The sequence below is a fragment of the Chamaea fasciata genome, unplaced genomic scaffold, assembly GCF_029207755.1.
Source record: "Chamaea fasciata isolate MVZ Bird 193981 ecotype frontalis unplaced genomic scaffold, bChaFas1.0.hap1 SCAF_4, whole genome shotgun sequence".
Taxonomy (NCBI): Eukaryota; Metazoa; Chordata; class Aves; order Passeriformes; family Sylviidae; genus Chamaea; species Chamaea fasciata.
In genome coordinates, this window is record NW_027094089.1 from 19,903,674 (window position 1) to 19,921,631 (window position 17,958).

Consider the following 17,958-nt stretch of genomic DNA (forward strand, 5'->3'; position numbering starts at 1 on the left):
GCACAAATAAGAGGAGGAAGAAGTCCCAGAGTGATGGAGGGCAGGGCTAGGCTGTAGAAGAAGCCTTGTGCTGCTTACTCTGGAGCTCTGCCTGGTGCACAGAGGCTGATGCTGTCTTTGCCGGTTGGGAAGGGGTCCCTGCCCACCCCTCTCCACTGCGGTTCCAGCTGCACCAAGGTGCTCATTCCTGCCCCATGGCTTCCCACAAAGACAGCAGAGACAGCTGGTACCATAGGAGGATTTTCCTTTTTTTTTTTTTTAATAGTTTTTACCCTTTTTTATAACAAAAATATCTATTGGGGCCAAATGCTGCCCCCCAGACAAACAGTTCATGTGGGCAGCCTGTGCAGCCCAAGGCGTGCTGGAGCACTGGTCTTCTTTGACTTGGGGTGGTGATGAGGGGAAATGGGGTGGCAGGCTGAGCCTGCCACAGAGGTGTGGAGTTTATGCAGTGTTCTCGGTGCTGGCTGCTGTGTAGATGACCTTGGATTTGGTCGGCGAGTCCAGCCTGGTGGGGAAAGAAAGAGGGGGGGACTGTTACATCAGGCAGGGTGTCTTGTTGCCTGAAACCAGCATTAAGCCCTGTTCTCATGCCCTGGACCCATCCTGCCCCCAGGCACTGTCCTCCTGTGTCTCCCCATCACTCACCGTGCGTTCTGGCTGCGGTGCTTATAGATGTACAGCAGGAAGGCCAGTGCTGTGACAGCAAAGAGCACCCCAAAGAGCACGGCCAGCACATCTCCTGCAAGCCAAGCATAGGCGTGTTACTCTGGGTCCCTGGCTGAGTAAGAGGAGGCAAGGAGCAGGCAGAGGGTTCACAAAGGACCAGCCTTGGCTGAGCACACTTACCTGCATGAAATGAGCTGGAGTGTCCTTCTGAAAAGGAGACAAAAGACCCGAGGATGAGAGCCAGCAGCATGGATGCTAGAGCAGCCCGACAAACCCTCTGTGGCTACCCGCCCCCAACTCAGCACATGGCTTGCGCAGGACCCCAATTCCCAGGCAGGTCCACTCCCTGCCCCCCTTCCCGTGCTTTGTACTAGCCCCTCACCTACCTGCTGTTGCTGAATCATCAGTATCTGTAAAGAGAGACAGCACAGTCAGGGGGGTTGCCTTTGTAGTATTTGGGGAGATAAATCTTAAGCCTACAGGCCTTTGGGCCCCACTTCCAAAGTAGGGCTGCCCACAATACTCCCCATTAGCCATGAGCAGGGAAGAGCTGCATGCCACATCCTCAGCAGCTCACAGCATCTTGCTGCAGGATGATGCTGACACCAGCCCTGACACCCTGCCAGAAGCATGAGAAAAGGGGAGAAAAAGGGATCCCTGAACCACAGCTCACTCCTGAGCCTCACTGAGCCCAGCCAGAAACTCCCCCCACTGTTGTTGCTGCAGCCTAGGAAGCAGGCAGGGTGCTGAGCACTGCAGCACCCCATGACTGCATCTGAGGCACCTGGGATGAGCCCAGCAGGCAGCAGCCATGGGGACAGTTGCCTGCAGTGAGATGGTCAGCAGCTCTGAGGGAGGAGGCAGCCATACATTGCAGGTAGAGCACTTGGCATGGAGATGGCTTGGCAGCCCTATGTGCTGGGAGGGAGCTGTGCTGGACTAATGTTTGACCAGTGTAAAAGCATGGCTAAAAGAGCTGCATTATCATCTGTTTGTGGCTCAGGCATGGTGCACAGAGTGGCACTATCTATGGGCTCTATCCTGCTACATGGCTGCTGCAGGAAAGCTGCCGCCACTACCCAGCGGCTGGGGACAGGAGTGGTTATCTCGAACTGGAGGTGACTGGCAAAAAGATCAACAAGCATGGGCACAGAAGGTGCAGCTGCAAGCAGAACAAGATGTGATCCCACGGCACTCCATCCCAGTGCTCAGCAGCCCAAGGACTAAAGCAGGCAATCAGCACTGACATGGGGAGAAACCCTCAACAATCCTGTGCACACAAGTCAGGGGACAGTAACCTCATTCGACAGTACTGGGACATTCTCCTGGCACTTCTGGAACAAGATCTTTGTGGCTTTGCTATAGTGGGGATTTTTGTATAGAAATAGCAAATAATGGAAGGGGAAAAAAAGGTAGAGCTGGGTAACTACCCCCTTCCCCCAGCACTGGGAGGCTTTGGAACAGCTTCTGCAAGAAAGTAGTAAAAGAAAGGCTTGGAGGTAAATGGAAAATATGATAAAGTATCTAAGAGGTTTACCAAAGATAGAGCATGCCAGCCTAACCTGATATCCTTCTTTGATAAGTAATATTCTAGACAAAGAAAATGCAGTAGATTTTATCTCTCCCAGCTTCAGTGAAGCATTTGATGCAGTGCCACATGGGAAACTGCTAGCCAGGCTGAAGACCACAATGATTAAAAGCCTAGAGCCATTAGCAAGCAGGCTGCTGGTGAAACGGTGAGGGAAGTGCCTTGCACCACATTGTGTGGTTATCGAGGCACTGCCCAGAGGCCTGGGACCAACCCTGTCCTGTTCCTGTTAGTCACCTTCACAAAAGGTGTAGGAAATGGCATCAGAACAGAGAAGGAACAGGATGTTAAACAGAAAACCCCCAGTGACCTCAGGGAGCAACAATGGGCAAAAATTCAGTGATGCAGAGCAATAGTCACACCTGAGGATTAATAGTGATTTCTACTCATGCCTGGAAATCACCAATGCAAGAAAGGCTTTCAAGGAGAAATAGAGGGTGACCATTCAGGGATCCCTCAGGCAGGGGACTGTGTGCCTGGCTGGGATGGCTGTGAGGCCCCACTGGCTGAGCACAGCCTTCAGGAGGGGTCCCCACCACTGCCCGTCCAGCAGGATTTGGAGGAGGGGTGTTCACTGCAAGCTTTTACCTCTGGCAGCTGAATTTATCTCTTGCCTTTGGATTGAAGTAGCTAGCTGGAGTGCTAGGACCTGCCCGTTTGCTCTTGACCATGCATCCCCTAGTCCTGCTACTGTTATGTCTGCAAGACTAAAGATAAAATAAGTTTCTAGAAACCAGTCTTCCCCAGGAAGTTTGAAAGAAGTGCAGAAATGAGAGAGAACAGGACCCTAAGACTAGTGCTGCCACACGTCACTTGCTGGGCAGGTCTGACCCATGCAGATGATCTGTTTCCGTAAGACACACAAAGCACTGACTCCTGCTGCTGGTCCCATCACTGCTTCGCTGCTGCTGGGAGCAGCCTGAGCACACTCACACACTCCTTACCAGGAACGTGCTTCACTGAAGGGGTGGTCTGGAAACTCGCCAGCACCCGCCGCCCATGCAGGTTCTGCACTGGCCGGTAGTTGTTCTGCAAAAGGTCGTCCTCAGGATTTCTCAGGGTTGAAACCAGCATTGACATCTGGAAGGAAAACGGTGTGAAGAGAGTAGCATTCATCCCACCTTTGGGAGCAGATGAGCTGCAGTGCACTGGCACAGGGTACCTGCACCAGCTTACGGGGAGAGGCTGGGAAAGACCCAACGCGGAGCCCTGACAGACCTGGTGACGAGAGAGCAGCACGGTCTGGTTGAAGACTGTCCATTTGACTGTCTGGTAGCAGGGAGGGGTGGTCAGAGAGCCATTATAGTGGAAGTAGAGTTTCAGGTTGGCAGGCAGCAGACCTGCAATGTTAAATCCGGACACCAAGGTTTCTTGTCCTGGGAGAGGAAGCATAATGGGAGTGAAACTGGTACAAACTCCTTGGAGGACAACAGCATGAAGATCATGGGCAGTCTGATGTTGCATGTGCCACTGCAGCCACTAGAAAAAGAGCAGTTGGTTTGCCCTGTGGGGGCAGGGGAAAGCAGGCAGGCTGTCTGCTGCTGAGCAGCTGGTTGCTGCCTTGCTCTGCTGAGCAGCTGGTTTCTCTGCTGGGCTGCAGCCCCTGAGACAAAGCATGAGATGGGACAGGGCCTTACCTACTTCTTGGATTTCGAGCAGGTGCTTAAGTATTTCATTGTAGTATTGGTTCTCCCCATGCCCAACCTGCAACACAGAGACCCCACGGTAACAGCAAGGCCAGGAGCCAAAGGGAGACAAGACAGTGATGGCACTGCCATAAGGGAGATATTGCACCTTGAGACACCCTATCCCAGTGACCCCTTCATTCTTATCAGGCCTGATCTGCCCTTTCTCTCTCTTTCTTCTAAAGTACATTTGCACCTCTGCCAGTCTCCAAAACAGTGTCCAACTCTGCCCACTCCAGTCCCATCCTCCCCCTGCTGATCCATGGAACTCACCTCCAGAAAGGCTCCCAGTACAGCCAGGCCATCTGGGTGAACCATTGCCTCTGTAAGGCTGTCATACTTGGTATTGTAGTGGACCACATGGATCTGGAAGAGAAAAATGCAATCCCAGTACTGGATGGACACTGCTGGGAGATGCTTACTCCCACAGGGCTACAGCCTGCTGACACAAGGGCTGCCACAACTGCAGGGGAGGGAAAATGCTGGTGGGTCCAAGAAAATCTGCTGCTGCAAAGCAGCCAGCATGAAGCTCTGACTGCAGGAACTTGCTGGGTCAGGAATAGCAAACCAGCACTCTGTCCTGCATAACAGAGGCTAATACTGCAGAGCCAGGCTCAGTTTGAGGACAGCAACTAGAGAAGGAGGGATAAGACCAGATGGGAGCTGGCAGAGCAAGAGGACAGTGTGTACAGAGTAAACAGTCCCTGTAGCTCCCAGAGCAGACTCACAGCCTCCAGGGAAGCTGGCTTCCAAAGCCTGGGGTCTGCCACAGCTCCTGCTCCATCAGCCCAGGACCAGGCTTCAGCATGAGTCTGGCTCAGCACCGAAGTGTGGCCAACTACACTGAACTCCACTGTGGCAGAGCTGGCCAGGAATTACAGCCCACATCTAGTGACAACCAGAGCCATGGGCAAGGAGCATGACAGCATTCCAGTGCCTTCCCTGCCCAGCACAATGAGGGAAGAGATGCACCCAGCACCATGAGGGCTCCTTACCTCGGCAGCAAAGCGTCGTCCATTGACGGTGTGCTCCGAGCCGGGTCCCGACGGGGAGCCCCAGTGCAGGTGAAGCTGCACAGCTCGGTACTGCTGGGCATAGCCTCCAGTGAGGGCCAGGGGCTCAGGCAGATCAAGGACAACTGCAGAGGCAGAAGGAAGAGGTTGGTAATACAACGTAAAGCCCAGTCCTTTCCACACATATGCAAAGGAGGTGTCTCAAAGGAAATGGTCATCCTGGGCTTCTAGAAACTGGTCATAACAGAAAGCCTTGCTTTCCATCTGTCATGAGGCTGTGGGCAAGCTTGTCAATGTGTCAGGGTTCAATTTCTGACTTAAGGTTGTAGGCTACTGCAGTAAATACGTCAGTTTCAAAAATAGCTGCTACAAAAATGCTGGAAAGTGAAGAGCCTCTCTGCAAAGACTCCCGAGGCCAGCTCCAAGCCAAATGTTATCCAACAATTTATTCAGTAAGTGAGAATAATATAGAGAGACCATGGACAAAATTCATAGAGAAAGATACTGGCAGAGTGGTGAATATCTATGAGCAGGGCAGCTGGACAGAGAGCAGCAACTCTTGGTGAGCTGGGACCTTTCAAAGGAAGCAGCCTGCAAGTGTATGACAGCACTGAAGCTACTGGCACAGAAGCGTTAAAAATTTTGAAAGCACTTGCAGCTAAAGTTTTTGCCTCTTTGGATACCATAAATTCATACCTTGTTTTTTCTTTACTTTAATGTGGTTTATCCAGCTATTTTGGACTTACGTGGCAAAGCGGCAAATCTAAAACTGAGTTACCTGGACATGTGGCAAAAAATATCAGGAGCATCCCTGGACTCTGAGAAAGGCTGTCCTGTCCTTTTAAGCACTCTTTCCTAATTTTTAATGTAAGGTATTTTCCTTTTTCGTTTTCTGATGGGGTGCCCCTTAGTAACATCACTGGTGGGACACAGATTTGGGATTAACCACGTAACAGGGCTGTGATGAGTCATAGGCCATCTTGAGTTCCTTGGTGTTGGGTTCAGAGATAGAAAACTCAAATGCAGGAAGTGAGAAACTGTTCCCTCCCTATGAATGTATCTGCTCTTACACTTCTTTTGTATAAGTAAACCATTGTTTTCCTTCTGCCAACTACCTGAGTCATTTTCAGGCCCTCGAAAAAGCTTATACAGCATATATACTTTGTTACCAAAATGAGTAACTGTACAAATATCTTACTGGGCTTGCAACTTTTTACTTATTTATGGCTTTTCATAAAGCAGAGCAGTGGTTGCCACAATAAAAAGAGGTCTTAAAAGCATGTGAAAAAGTACCTCCCCCCCATGAAAATGCTCTCGCTGCTTTTCTAAACACCAAGCAACACCAGATGCCAGGGTGTCTAAAATAGCAACTACTGAGCTCAACTAGTTTAACTCTGCAGGCACATTAGGGCAGGAGGCCACAGTATAGAGCTCTGTGCATGCAGCACGCAGCTGATCTGGCCATACACAGCAAGCCTGACCTGTCAAGTTTGCTGTATACACAGGCCAGCTCCATCTCGTTGGCTACCAGGGCAAGGAGGTGCCTTATCACACTGTCAGCAAGTTCTTAAGTCCCTTTCTCCATAATCTTTTCTTAGCTCAGGAGCTGGCAGACACCAGTGTGCACAAAACATTCTGCCTCCTGCAAGAAAAAGCCAGTAGCAACCAGGTTCAACCATCCTCAGCTGTGGAAAGATGTGGTTTTCCTCCATATCTGGAATACCGAAGCTGATACTAAAATACTGTGAATAAGTTGTGTCCAGAACTTTACAAAACCATTCTAGTATTGAAGAAGGAAAATAAAAAGACCTATAAAAATTTCTTAAGATCTTGAGACAGAATCCTTAAGTACAGATAAATAAGGTGGTCAATGTGGTGCCCTTAAAGACATATGTAGGTAGCTTAAAGTCTAAGTCACATCCAGAGACTGATGAGTCCTTTGAAAGTGAAATGCAGGGGTAGAACCAGTGGCTGAAAAGCTGCATCAGAATATCAGGGACACATTTTTAAAGAAAATGTGGAGTTAATGAATTTCTGGAGGCAGTTCCCAAAGGCTGTGGACACCTTGGGGCTTCACCTCATCCAGGAAAACAAATGACCTGTAAAATTTCTACAGCCTGTTGCTTCCCTTTCAGCCTAGAAGGCAAGAGGGTGCAGTCTGCAAGACAATCTCCTTCCCGGAGCCCAGGGGAAGGGCATCAGAGAAGCCCAGTCCTGCTGGGAGAGTCTTAGCATCCTCTCCTTGTGCTCCAGCCCCTGCAGTTGCCTCTGCCCCCACCTGTGTGCCCATTGTTCTTCAGCTTGAGCTGCTTGTTGGCAGGCAGGCTGTAGCCAGAGAGCTGGATCGGCCGCAGGTCAGGGCTGAAGATGGCCTGAGCTGTGTCAACATTGATAGGTGACTGCTTGGTGCCCCCACAGTCCGAGTAGTCCGTACTCCAGTGCTTCAGGTCTGGTGCAAGATGGAAGGAAAGGACTGTCAGTGAGATCACCAAGGTGAGGACACTTCCAGAAAGAAGGTTTGAGGGTGTTGGGGAAGCAGACTGGCAGTGGACAGGAAAGTAACCACGCATGTAAGTTTAGCTTCCATGGAGTTAGCTTGGGAGCAGCTTTATGCCAACATGTGACTGAATACAGCTGTATCAGGAAAGGTCTCAGAGCATGGTGAGCTGCCAGGAAAGTCTATTTTTGGGGTGTTTAGGAAGAGTGCAAGAAGATAATTTACAAGTGAACTTGGCAAGCTAAGGTGCTGCTGCCCTGCAGCTCATCACACATGTGCTGCCTTGCACAGTCTGGCCTCTGGCAGGTATCACCCCTACTGCTTCTTGAGCAAGGTACCACAGTGTTCCTGGACTCTGTGGCGAAGGGACAGCTGAAATGTCCACCTCTCCCTAGTACCACAGAAACCACCCTTTGCACTGCAGAGGCCTGCTTCTAGCATGTCACGGGCCAGTGCAAACCCAGGCTTGTCCCCAGGCCAGCCCATTCCAGGACCCCTGTAAATATGGAACTAAGCATTAGCAGCGGAGTCAAACCCCGGTGTGATGGTGCAGTAAGTTGTGAGGGGTGTATCTGTCATAGCACTGTGGTGATGCCCATCATGGGTGCTGTGGAGAAACCCCCCAGGCCTTGATGGGAAGGCAGGCCCAGGTAGGATGGGAAGGGAGGGTGACAGAGGGCAGAGGTGAAGACAAGCTAATCCCTGGGCTGGTCAAAGTCCCAGCATGGGCTGCAAGTCCAGCCTGGGGAGAGCAGCCTTTTCCCCCACTTGGCACAGGGTCAGGAGAGCTCTCATTCAGGGAGGAGCCCTTCCCTAAGGGGCATCCCCCCACACTCAAGGGGCTGGGAAAGCCCTCATTGGAGCTCCTGCTTCCTGGTGCAATCAGATCAACCCCCGGCTCTTCAGCCCATCCATGCCTGAGTATGGGCACTGTGTCAAGAACAGGCAGGAGGGAAGGGTGAGTTGTGGAGTGTGCACAGAAGCCTTGTAATAATTAACCACAGCTGGCTCAGTTCCAGGATCTGCTGGGTAGTAGGAAAAAAGAAGAAGTAACTGCAGGGTATTTACCTTCATAGCTCCAGTGGCTCTGTCCTTGAAAAAAAAGAAAAGAAAGAACCACATGAATGGAAGGGAAAGGTTGACAGCAAACACACCTCTGCCGGGCAGCAGGTCTCTTTACTCCCACTGCCTTCCATCCTCCTTCCCACCTTTGCTTTCCCACTTCTCCCTCTGTCCCAGAAAAGGACAGGTTCCCAGAGGATACTGCCTCCTCAGAGCACAGCCAGGTCCCCTGCAGTTGTCAGTCAGAGGGAAAACCCCAGGGCTGACATTCTGTCGACATCCTTAAAAAGGAAAAATCAGAGATACTGACTTCCATTACGGAGCAACTGTACCAGCAGCTGCTCCAGACCTGCTCCCACTGCCCCAAGACAAGGCACTTCACCAGTGCAGCTCTCACACTCCACAAGGTGTTTGGGCAGCAGATGCACTGCACCATGCAGACACCCTCCTCCCACCTGGGAAAACTACCCTGGGACTGACAGCAGGGGAAGAAAATGAACATCAAAACCTTCTCTTTACATCAGTGAGCACCCCTAAGTTGGAGATGGACTTTCAGAGGAAAATGTGCCAGGCCAAATGCTCAGGTCCTGTCCCCAGTTCTAATTCATATGACCACCCAAATTCCCACACAGAGCTTCATAAGGTCCTACTATGCAAAATATTTTCCTTATGAAAAGCAGGAGGGAGAATGGGGGATCCCATGCCAGGACCTCTGAATTTCTTGTGTCACCCATGGGTCACACTGTGACCACACCAGGGCGAGATATGACCTGAGCTTCCCACAGCTGGTGGTGTGCCCACTGTGCAGATCTGGAGGGGACAGGAACCTCCTGGGAAGGTCCTGGAAGTGCCCAGTACTCAAAAGGCTAGCCCTTGCACTGTCACTCTCCTTCAGGTCTGCTTGCACTGCCTGGATTCCTGGCACATCACTGGAAGTGGCCTTAGAAGTCCACTAGAACCTCTTCTCAGATGCCCCTGACCAAACACATTGGCTATCACCAGCCCTTCTAAACAACCAGCTCCAGGCAAAGGGAGTGGAGACCAAATTTGGCCCAAGCAGGGAAATAAGGCTCAAAAGGATTATGTGTCTCCTCTCACTGGCACAACAGGTAATTCATGCTCTCCTCCTCTGATTTGTCCTTATCAGCAACATTGTCACTACAAACAGGTTGTTGGCACTTCCCACCCCCTGAGCACAGGAGTGGAGAGTGGCAGGATGGGACAGGTTTGGGGCAAAGGGGGGAATTCATACAGCAGCAATGACATGGAGGAGTATTTAAGAGGTACAGTTGAGCCCAAATATCATCTCTGTTCCTTGGTGGGGCCATTTGTCTGTCAGCCTCGCCAGGATGCAGGAGGGTCTCAGCAGGAGCTAGTGACACACACTTGTTATTAATAGGAGTGGATTCCAGCTCAGGGGTGAGAAAGGAAGAGTCAAGCTTTCCCAGGCCCAGCTGTCCTATGCAAGGCCCTAAGCCCAGCAGGATCCTACCCTCTACACAGCAAGGATCCAGGCATGGGCACTCCTGTGGGTCTTGGTGCATCTGCTTCTCAGTAGAGTGGATGACCACAGCCAGACTGAGCTGGGAGGGGCTGGAGGGTATTTAGGGGCTCTGGAGTGTGTTGTAGAGATGGGAACAGACCTTCGGGCTCCCTCGGGTATGACTGGTGACTCACGTCTGCCACTTTTCTGACACTCAGGAACAATGCTCAGGAGTCTCTTAGGTATTCCCAAAGGCATAGGAAGAAGGAGCAGCAAGCAGAGGACTGGGCAAGCCTCAGCTGCACACACCAGGACTCATGTGCCCTAGGACAGACTGCAGTGCCTTCTTCATGTCTGCTTTCATAGCACTGCCCAGGAATGCACTCAGCTGTGCTACAGCAAACTGAGGTTCATTCATCCTGCCCACCTTGCTCACACAAAAGATACCTGATACCCAGACACTGCACAGAATCCATAGAACATGGACCCTCCTCTAGAAACACCATGTATCTTCTCCCATCCTTCTTCCACTATCCTACCCCTCCTGGCCCTATCTGCACAAAGAAACACTCACACTGGGGTAGTGCTGGCACAGGTAAGGCACAGCACCCCAGGGCTGGGCACATGGTACCTTGGTTCACTGCACATGCCTCAACTGGCACAGCCCGCCCTGACACCCCACTTTTTGCTCACCTCCAGGGACTCTGCCTGGACAGAAAGCAGCTCGATCGAACATCAGATCACAGATTGAGCAACAGCCCCATGCTGACACCTGCCCTGCTGTGTCAGCACTGTGCCAATTACCTCAGGTTCCAGCATCTCCCAGCACACTCCTATTACCACAGCCAGGGGGGCTCTGGACCCTCCTTACAGCTTCCTGCCAGCTCAGCTTGGCAGCTTTGGACACCCCAAAGGCTGTAGCTGCCAATCCACCCCAACACAACAGACTTCCCCAGGCATGTCTTGGCATCAAACCCAAAAGGATCCATGAGCTCTTAACCACCCACTGAAGCCTCTTCGAGTGTGTTTTCCCGTCCCGTGGATCTGGGAGCAGTGATGGCACAGCCAGGCCACACCCTCGGGTAGGCATCTCTCAAGTACAGCTGTGCAGGCTTGGGCCCCCTTAGCACACTCACCGAGCGCTGCAGGAGGTCGCCAAGGCGAGCCCAGCCGGGGCACCGGGTCAGGCTCTCAGCATCAACCCCTGCCTCGGGACGTCTCGGAGGAGCCCTGCGCTAACTACTCCGATCCCTTCCACCTGGGGGCATTTGCAATCTCGCATCCCTTTACCGTGAACATTAACCCACTGCCCTGCCCAAGTGTTGATTTGCGTAATTCAGTCTGCCTCCCACACTTCCCACCGGAGCACGTTTTCTCCTTCGAAAAGCTGTGTGATGCCATGTCTCCTTTCTGCTGAAGTGCTGCCGCTCACCACAAAAGACGTGGCTGCATCTCGGCAGCGTGTGCTGAAGCTCTTTGCGTGCCCTGCCTTTCCTCTGAGCACCCGCTGCCCCCGGCAGGGACTGCAAAGCGCTCCCGAAAACGTGGGGGGAAACAGCCCTGGTGATGGGATACACATACCGGGAGATAGCGTGCAAGAAGAACCCCTTGCAGGGATTCCCACCGGAGAGCACAGTAGGGTGCTGACAGGAGCTGCCTGCCCTTGCAGGCCTCCGTTCTCAGCCGCACAGAGCACCTCAGTCCCCCTAAGTACTGCCTGCTATCCGCCTTTCCCCAGCAGCCCGCGATCCAGCCAAGTTTCCCACGAGTTTCCCCCCTTCGCAGCCTCCCTTTGTGCTTTCTCCCGCTGTTCCTTGCTCCCACTCAGCCCTCCCATTCTGAGATACAGGCTTTGCTGCAAGTGCCAGCTCCCTTCCCTCCTTGACATCTAACACCATCCAACAACACTTTCCTGCTGAGTTCAGGCAGACGCTGCCATTACCAGCGTGCTGCTCGGCATGTCCTGCAGCCCGGGAGGAAGGGTAGGAGCAGCTTTTGGCAGCGTGAAGAGCCAGCTCAACCACTGGCTGCTGTGAATCCCACAAAGGAAAGGCACTGATGCAGCAAGGTGCACCCAGTAGACCTCACCAAGGGCACAGAGGAATGGACTCAGGATCATTTGCACAGACCAAGAGGCAACCCTCAGCAGAGCCAAACAATAAGGAAGAAGACCAGGGGCGTTGCCCTATGGATCTGCACCTCCCATTCTGACTTTATATTTTAGGGTCTGTGCAGTCTGAAGCTGCTGCAGGGCACCTGACAACACTGAAACAAATGCATGTGCTGTTCACAGGGTGGGTGCTGCCTGACAGCAGCGCAGATGCTCATGCTATCTCCTCATCTTGAAGCTTGATGCTCATCTGCTCATGCTATCTCCTCATCTTGAAGCTTGATGCTCGTGTGTGACAGGCAGGACAGCGGGCTTACTTCTAGCTCTTCCATCCTGCTCTCTTATCAGCTGGGCACATGGTGATGCCTTGTGCTCAGCCACAGGGAGTGCTGGCATCTTGCCAGAGCCTCTTCTTCCCGCTAGGACCCAATCCGGAGCCACACCTGGCTCGAAGTCCCATGGAATGTATTCAGTTCACAGATGCTGAATCAGGACCACCGTGCTGTGTCCTATCTGTGGATCAGTCCCAGGCTATGAAGGGATCAGTGGAGCTCATGGTCCAGAAGAGAGGGTAAATGGGGTGTTATTCCTGAGGGTCAGTAGGCCAGGAGGTACCAGGGCATGCAGAGATGCATGGAGTGCAGGTCCCAAAGTAGGGACCAGCCACAGCAGCCAGGTTCCAGCCTACAAACCACATTCAAACACTGTGTCCCTTGAAAGCAATAACCCGACTGTGGTACTGAACTGTCTGAACTGTTTCACTATGCTCATGCTGCCCAAAGCCAGCTCTCAAGTCTGTGGCAAATACGGCAGAGGCATGGGGTCTGGGCAGAGGGGCAAATAACCTGAGCATCCTTCTGCCACACCTCACAGGAAGTGTCTCTATGGGAGGGCTGTGCCACCCCAGCCCCACCTCCTCCCTGGTTTCTGCATCCAGACACACATGCGCCAGCGCCCAGGTACACCCAGCCCAGGACACCACCCCATGTGCTGCCCATGGGTGCACTGATCCCTCCCAAGCCTGGCTGCATTAAAGCCCCTTTGTGTTTATAAACTCTGACCCACTGCAAGCCTTTGGGATCAGCTTTTAATCTGCCACTGGTAGCACAGGTCACTGCAGGGATTGTTCTTTGTTCTCCTAGGGGAGAACTGCTTGGGCTGTGAAGCTCAAGACTGCCAACTCCCCCCGAGAGGGGCAAGGGTTTGGGTGAAGGAAGGCATAGGGCAGGCTTTATTCCAGGGCATGTTCCTGCTCCTTCCAAACCCAGTTGCCCCAACAAGTGCTGGGGAAAACAGGAAACAATCAGAGTGCTGCCAGAGAAAGTGCCATCCCAACAAAAGGGATAAAAATGGGGAAATCCCAGAGGACAGATCAGTGCTTGTAGCTGGGGAGAGAGATGAATAAGGAGTATTAAGCAAGAAAAATATGTTCACCTGGAGGAAAAGGACATTGGGGAATGAGCAAGAAGAGGACACTGAGAGCAAACCACATCTGAATAGGAGGAAGAAGAAATGGGGAAAGGGAGATACTGTTTCCCAAAGACACATTTAGTGTGGGACTCAGGTCTCTGGGCACACCGGAGTCTTCTCAGGGAGCAATCTCACAGCAAATCCCTGAGCACATGCTGAGTGCCATGGGCTGGGTAGCCACCAGCCCTGCCTCATGCACAAGCCTTGAGGAAGAGGGAATCAGCTCACCAACCGGCAGAGGTGCTGAGACACGCAGCTTCTGGCACCTGGCAGGAGCCTTGGAGGGTTCCAGCCATTACCTGCTTCTTGCAGGATTCCATCCAGACCTTCAGCCTCTAACACTGGTATAGCATGGGGTAATTTGCCTGTTCCCTACTGACCTCCTGGCCACCTCCTTTCCCTTTCTCCATCCCAGTCCTCCCACCTCCCCATCCCAAACCTGATGTGGTATCCAGCCCTTTGGCCAGCACAGCACACCGGTTTGCTGAATGCCCGACACCCTCCCACCCTGTGGGTTGGGTTATTTAATCTCTGTGGGAAGAACCGTCTGCATCCCCATCCCTGTCCAGGGCTCAGCCCGGCAAGAGCAGCTCTGGTAAAAGTGATTCATTGCAGTAACAAAAGCAGCTCTGGGCATGAAACAGTTCCTGGTCCTACCACACGGCAGGCTGTCCTGGCACAGGTCAGGACAACTCCTTACCAGAGGCAAAACCGAGGACACTTTATGAGGCTGAGCCCGGGAATCAAACCTGTGGGCAAAGTAGGGACAAGAAGCATGACCAGGGACAGCAATGCCCCAGTGCAGCACTCAGCCCCAGAAAAGGAAATCCACAGCACTCCCCAAAATTCCTGCAGAGCACTGGCAGTGCCGTAGCCTCCAACCAGAAAAGGGACCAAGACCAAAGACCCAGGACTTTTCCCCTGAACCTGTAACTCTGACAGCCCCCACATCACCACCAGCAAGACGTCTCACGGGGAGGAGGAGGGGCACACAACCCTGCAGCCCTGCGTTCTGTCACGTCGTCAGCCGTGAGGCAGCCCCCCTCCAACTCTGCAGCGGGGCCAGTCCCCCTTCTTGGTGGGTCGTGGGGGAACGAGATGGATGCAGGGCAGCCTAGGTGGCATTCTGTAGGATAAAGTGGACCGGACACCGTTCACCCCGCCGGCGTTCAGGGTCGGAACCTCCGGGGTCTCCCCAGGAGCAAGCAGTGACTACTTGGCGCACAACCCTTGTAACCCCATCTCGGGAAGCTCTGAGTACCTCAGTCTGATGCAAGAGGGACTTAGTGAGGGAAAAGAGATGCGGACAAAGGGAGGGCACGGGAGGGCCCATCCCACCAGCCCAGCCCCTGGGCAGGGGTCGGGCCAGTCGAGCCGCAGTGGAGTTGGCGGGAGCAGGGACAAAGGCAGGGACGTGCTGGGGGGTGCAGCGCCCGCAGCTGGGCGATGCTGTGGGGGAGACACATCTCCACAGGAGCACCTCATCCTGGGGCGCACCTAGAGCCCTAACACGGGTGCACCAGGAGGTACATCAGCCCCCCACCCCCAAACTAAGCAAGGGGAAAACTCCCTGGCATTGGGGACACCTCTCCACAAAGCATCAGACATCCCAAATCCAGCACCCTGTGCACTGAGGCGCTCCACTCATCAAGGACCCGCAGCCCAGCAAGGGAAGGAACCCTGTACATCAGGACACCCCTTGTATGAGACACCCCAAACTCAGACTGGGGTGCTGCACGCATCAGGGTGCTTAGGTACTGGTGATCCCAAACTAAGCTCCGAGGCTCCTCGTGCACGGGGACCCCAAAGGCAGCAGCGGGGTGCCCCACCACTCGTGGAACCCTGCGCACCCAGGGACCCCGCTCACCTTTCCCCGGGGAATGCGGGGGCTCCTCGCCGCCGTGTTCCTGGTCGCTCTCGCTGTCGGACCCGGCACGGCCCAGGGCGGGCAGGAACAGGAGCGGGAAGAGGAGCGGGAGTAGGAACAAGACCCGCAGCGCGGCGCGGTTCATCTCCAGCAAGTGCGCGGGTGCGGGACGGCGGCTCCGTGCCTGCCCGCCTGCCCGCCCGGCCGCACGTAAGTGAGAGCGGGCGGGGAGGAGGCGGCGGCTCTGACTCACGCCTCCGTTACCTTTTATAGCGGCTGGAGCCAAAGTCTGCCGCCGCACGGTCCAGCCAGGTGAGCCGCCTGACGCGGGACTCGAACCCGGGAGTCCCCCCGGGGGTGCCCCTTCCCCCACCCCAGTCCTGCGTCGGGACATGCGGTGGAGCCGGGGGCGAGGTAGCCCAGTCGGCTTCTCAGTTCCTTCAGCCATGGGTGTTCCCTCTCCTCAGTGATGGTCCAAGGAACCCTCAAAGGGGGGGGGGGGGCTTCTCCCAAGCAGTGGGTGAAAGTTCCCTTAGCCAGTGGGTGGGCCCTCTCCTCAGTGATGAGTGAAGGGACTCTCAGTAGTCGGTGTTGGGGTTGGGACAACTCAGCAGTGGATCTCTCCTCAGTGATGAGTTTGGCATCAGTCAGCCATGGGTTTCCACTCTCCTCAGCAGTGGGTGTCTTCTCTCCTCAGCAATGAAGTTGGCACCCCTCGGCCCATGACTGGCCCCTCTCCTCAGTGGTCGGTCAGGGGCCCCTGCATCATCAATGTCCTCTCTCCTCAGAACTGGGTGAAAAACCCTTTGATAGTGGCTGTCCCCTGTCCTCAGTTATGGTGTTGGGACCTCTGGGCAAAGGGCCTCTCTGTGGTGGGTGTCCACTCTCCTCAGCAGTGGGTGAAGGACCCTGCTGTATTGAGGTGCAGACACCCTCATGCCTGTCTCCCCTCCTCCGTGGTGGGTGAGGAACTCCTCAGTGGTGGATGTACCCTCTTCTTGCAGTTAAGAAAAACATTTCTGTGGAGGCTGGCACAACTCCACTCTGGGCAGAAGACTTTTTCTCCTGCTCTTCAGAGGTAGCAGGAAGCATGTGGGTGCTGCTCAGTGTAGATATACAGTGTACCTGGATACCAAAAACTTTGAACAAGGTCCTGCACCAAAAGTGACCAGGCACATGAACAACAGACTGAGGTAGATGCAAAGTGCTGCAAATTTGGTGTAATCAAGGATGCATGAGGGTGGGCTTTAATCAGCTAATGAAAAACATTAGAGAAGAGACCAGAGAGTCATGGTGAAGTCAGCTCACTGCTTGCCAAGAAAAAGGTGAAGTAAGCATCAGGGATTATCAAGAAAGAAACAAAATTCAAACCAAAACAAAAAATCCAGCCCATCCTGCTGTTGAATAAATCTTGGGTGAAACCTCCTTTCATTTTTTGCCCATGGTTTTGTTTCTCCCATCACAAAAGGATCACAAACAGAAACAGCACACATGGGGCCCCAGGGCTGTTTAGGGCCATGAGTGATTTTCATGTAAAGAAGGAGCAAAGCAGACATGGCTGCCCAGCCTGGTGGAGTGAACTGTGTGCCCATAGCATCCTGGCTTGTATCTCACCAGAGAGCAGGGAACAAGAACTTACTCTTTCAGGATAGCAGATTTAGAGCACAATCAATGAAAATCATCAAGCAGGACATTTGAGTCCAACAGCAATTTTATTTTTCTTGTGATGCAGAGGGGAATGGGAAAATCCTTTCCCTCAACGTGTAATTTGTGGGCACATGAAAAGGTACTGGACAAGTTATTGGGATATGGTGCCTTGCTCTGCGGCACTGCCAGAGTCCCAGCCCTGCGCCATGCCCCATAGTCTCCACACCTCTGCTAAACCAGTTTGCCCAGCTCTTTCCCAGCCCAAATCATTGGTCAACCCAACACCTTCCTTTATGAATGTGCTCAGCATAACCGTGTGAATACATCCATATCCCCAGGCTTGCCATTGCTGCAAGAAGGCTCAAGATCCATCAAGCTATACAGAAGATCTGGCTGGGGCTGGATTTTGTGATGCACAAAAGGAACATGTGCCAGAAGGTTGGCAGCTGGGGACACAAGCTGCTGGCCATTGCCTACCTGGCACCATGGGCTTCTGCCGTGGGCTGTGTCAGAGATGGTTCCTCTCGCCTGACCTTAACAGAAAGCTGTGCCTCCAGGGGTGATCTGCAGGTAGGAACAATACAATTATCCTGAACCACCTTGTTCCTTCCGACACCAGATAAACTGAACCACCAGATAAGAGGATATTCACTTGTGAAGGCTCAAGGAAACAGGGCTGTGGGGGGAAAGCAAACCATAAACCGTAATCCAATGCTCTCTCCTGCTCATGATCCTGTGGTTTATCTAAATGGTCTTTATCCTGAAGGGAGATGAAGAAGGAAGTTTTATACAGCAGAGGAATGACAGACTCAGTCTACACTTTTTTCAGGACAAAGTCCCATGAAGTTTCCCACCTCACACCTGAAT

The 17,958-nt window shown here is 53.2% G+C and overlaps 1 protein-coding gene across 2 annotated transcripts; it reads right to left on the reverse strand.

Annotated features, from left to right (window-relative positions):
* Nucleotides 1-240: 240 nt before the first annotated feature.
* Nucleotides 241-15,659, reverse strand: LOC136288822 (carbonic anhydrase 9-like). Of its 2 annotated transcripts, XM_066182325.1 has the most exons (12): nt 15,445-15,659; nt 8,521-8,544; nt 7,234-7,404; nt 4,938-5,080; nt 4,216-4,308; nt 3,895-3,961; nt 3,476-3,633; nt 3,202-3,337; nt 1,056-1,079; nt 850-876; nt 649-742; nt 356-508 (listed from the first exon to the last, which is right to left on the reverse strand). In XM_066182325.1, the coding sequence occupies exons 1-12, from the start codon at nt 15,587-15,589 to the stop codon at nt 445-447; spliced, it is 1,146 nt and encodes a 381-aa protein (XP_066038422.1). In that variant the 5' UTR covers nt 15,590-15,659; the 3' UTR covers nt 356-444. The 2 variants fall into 2 exon arrangements, with proteins under 2 accessions (XP_066038420.1, XP_066038422.1); XM_066182323.1 differs by lacking the exon at nt 649-742 and having other exon boundaries at nt 241-508.
* Nucleotides 15,660-17,958: the final 2,299 nt, after the last annotated feature.

Coding starts and splice junctions, on each gene's coding strand:
- LOC136288822 (XM_066182323.1), bottom strand. CDS start 15,589: ATGAACCGCGCCGCGCTGCGGGTCTTGTTCCTACTCCCGCTCCTCTTC. Junction 3,962..4,215: donor TACTGGGAGCCTTTCTGGAG/GTGAGTTCCATG, acceptor TCTGTGTTGCAG/GTTGGGCATGGGGAGAACCA. Junction 3,634..3,894: donor GCTCGAAATCCAAGAAGTAG/GTAAGGCCCTGT, acceptor TTCCTCTCCCAG/GACAAGAAACCTTGGTGTCC.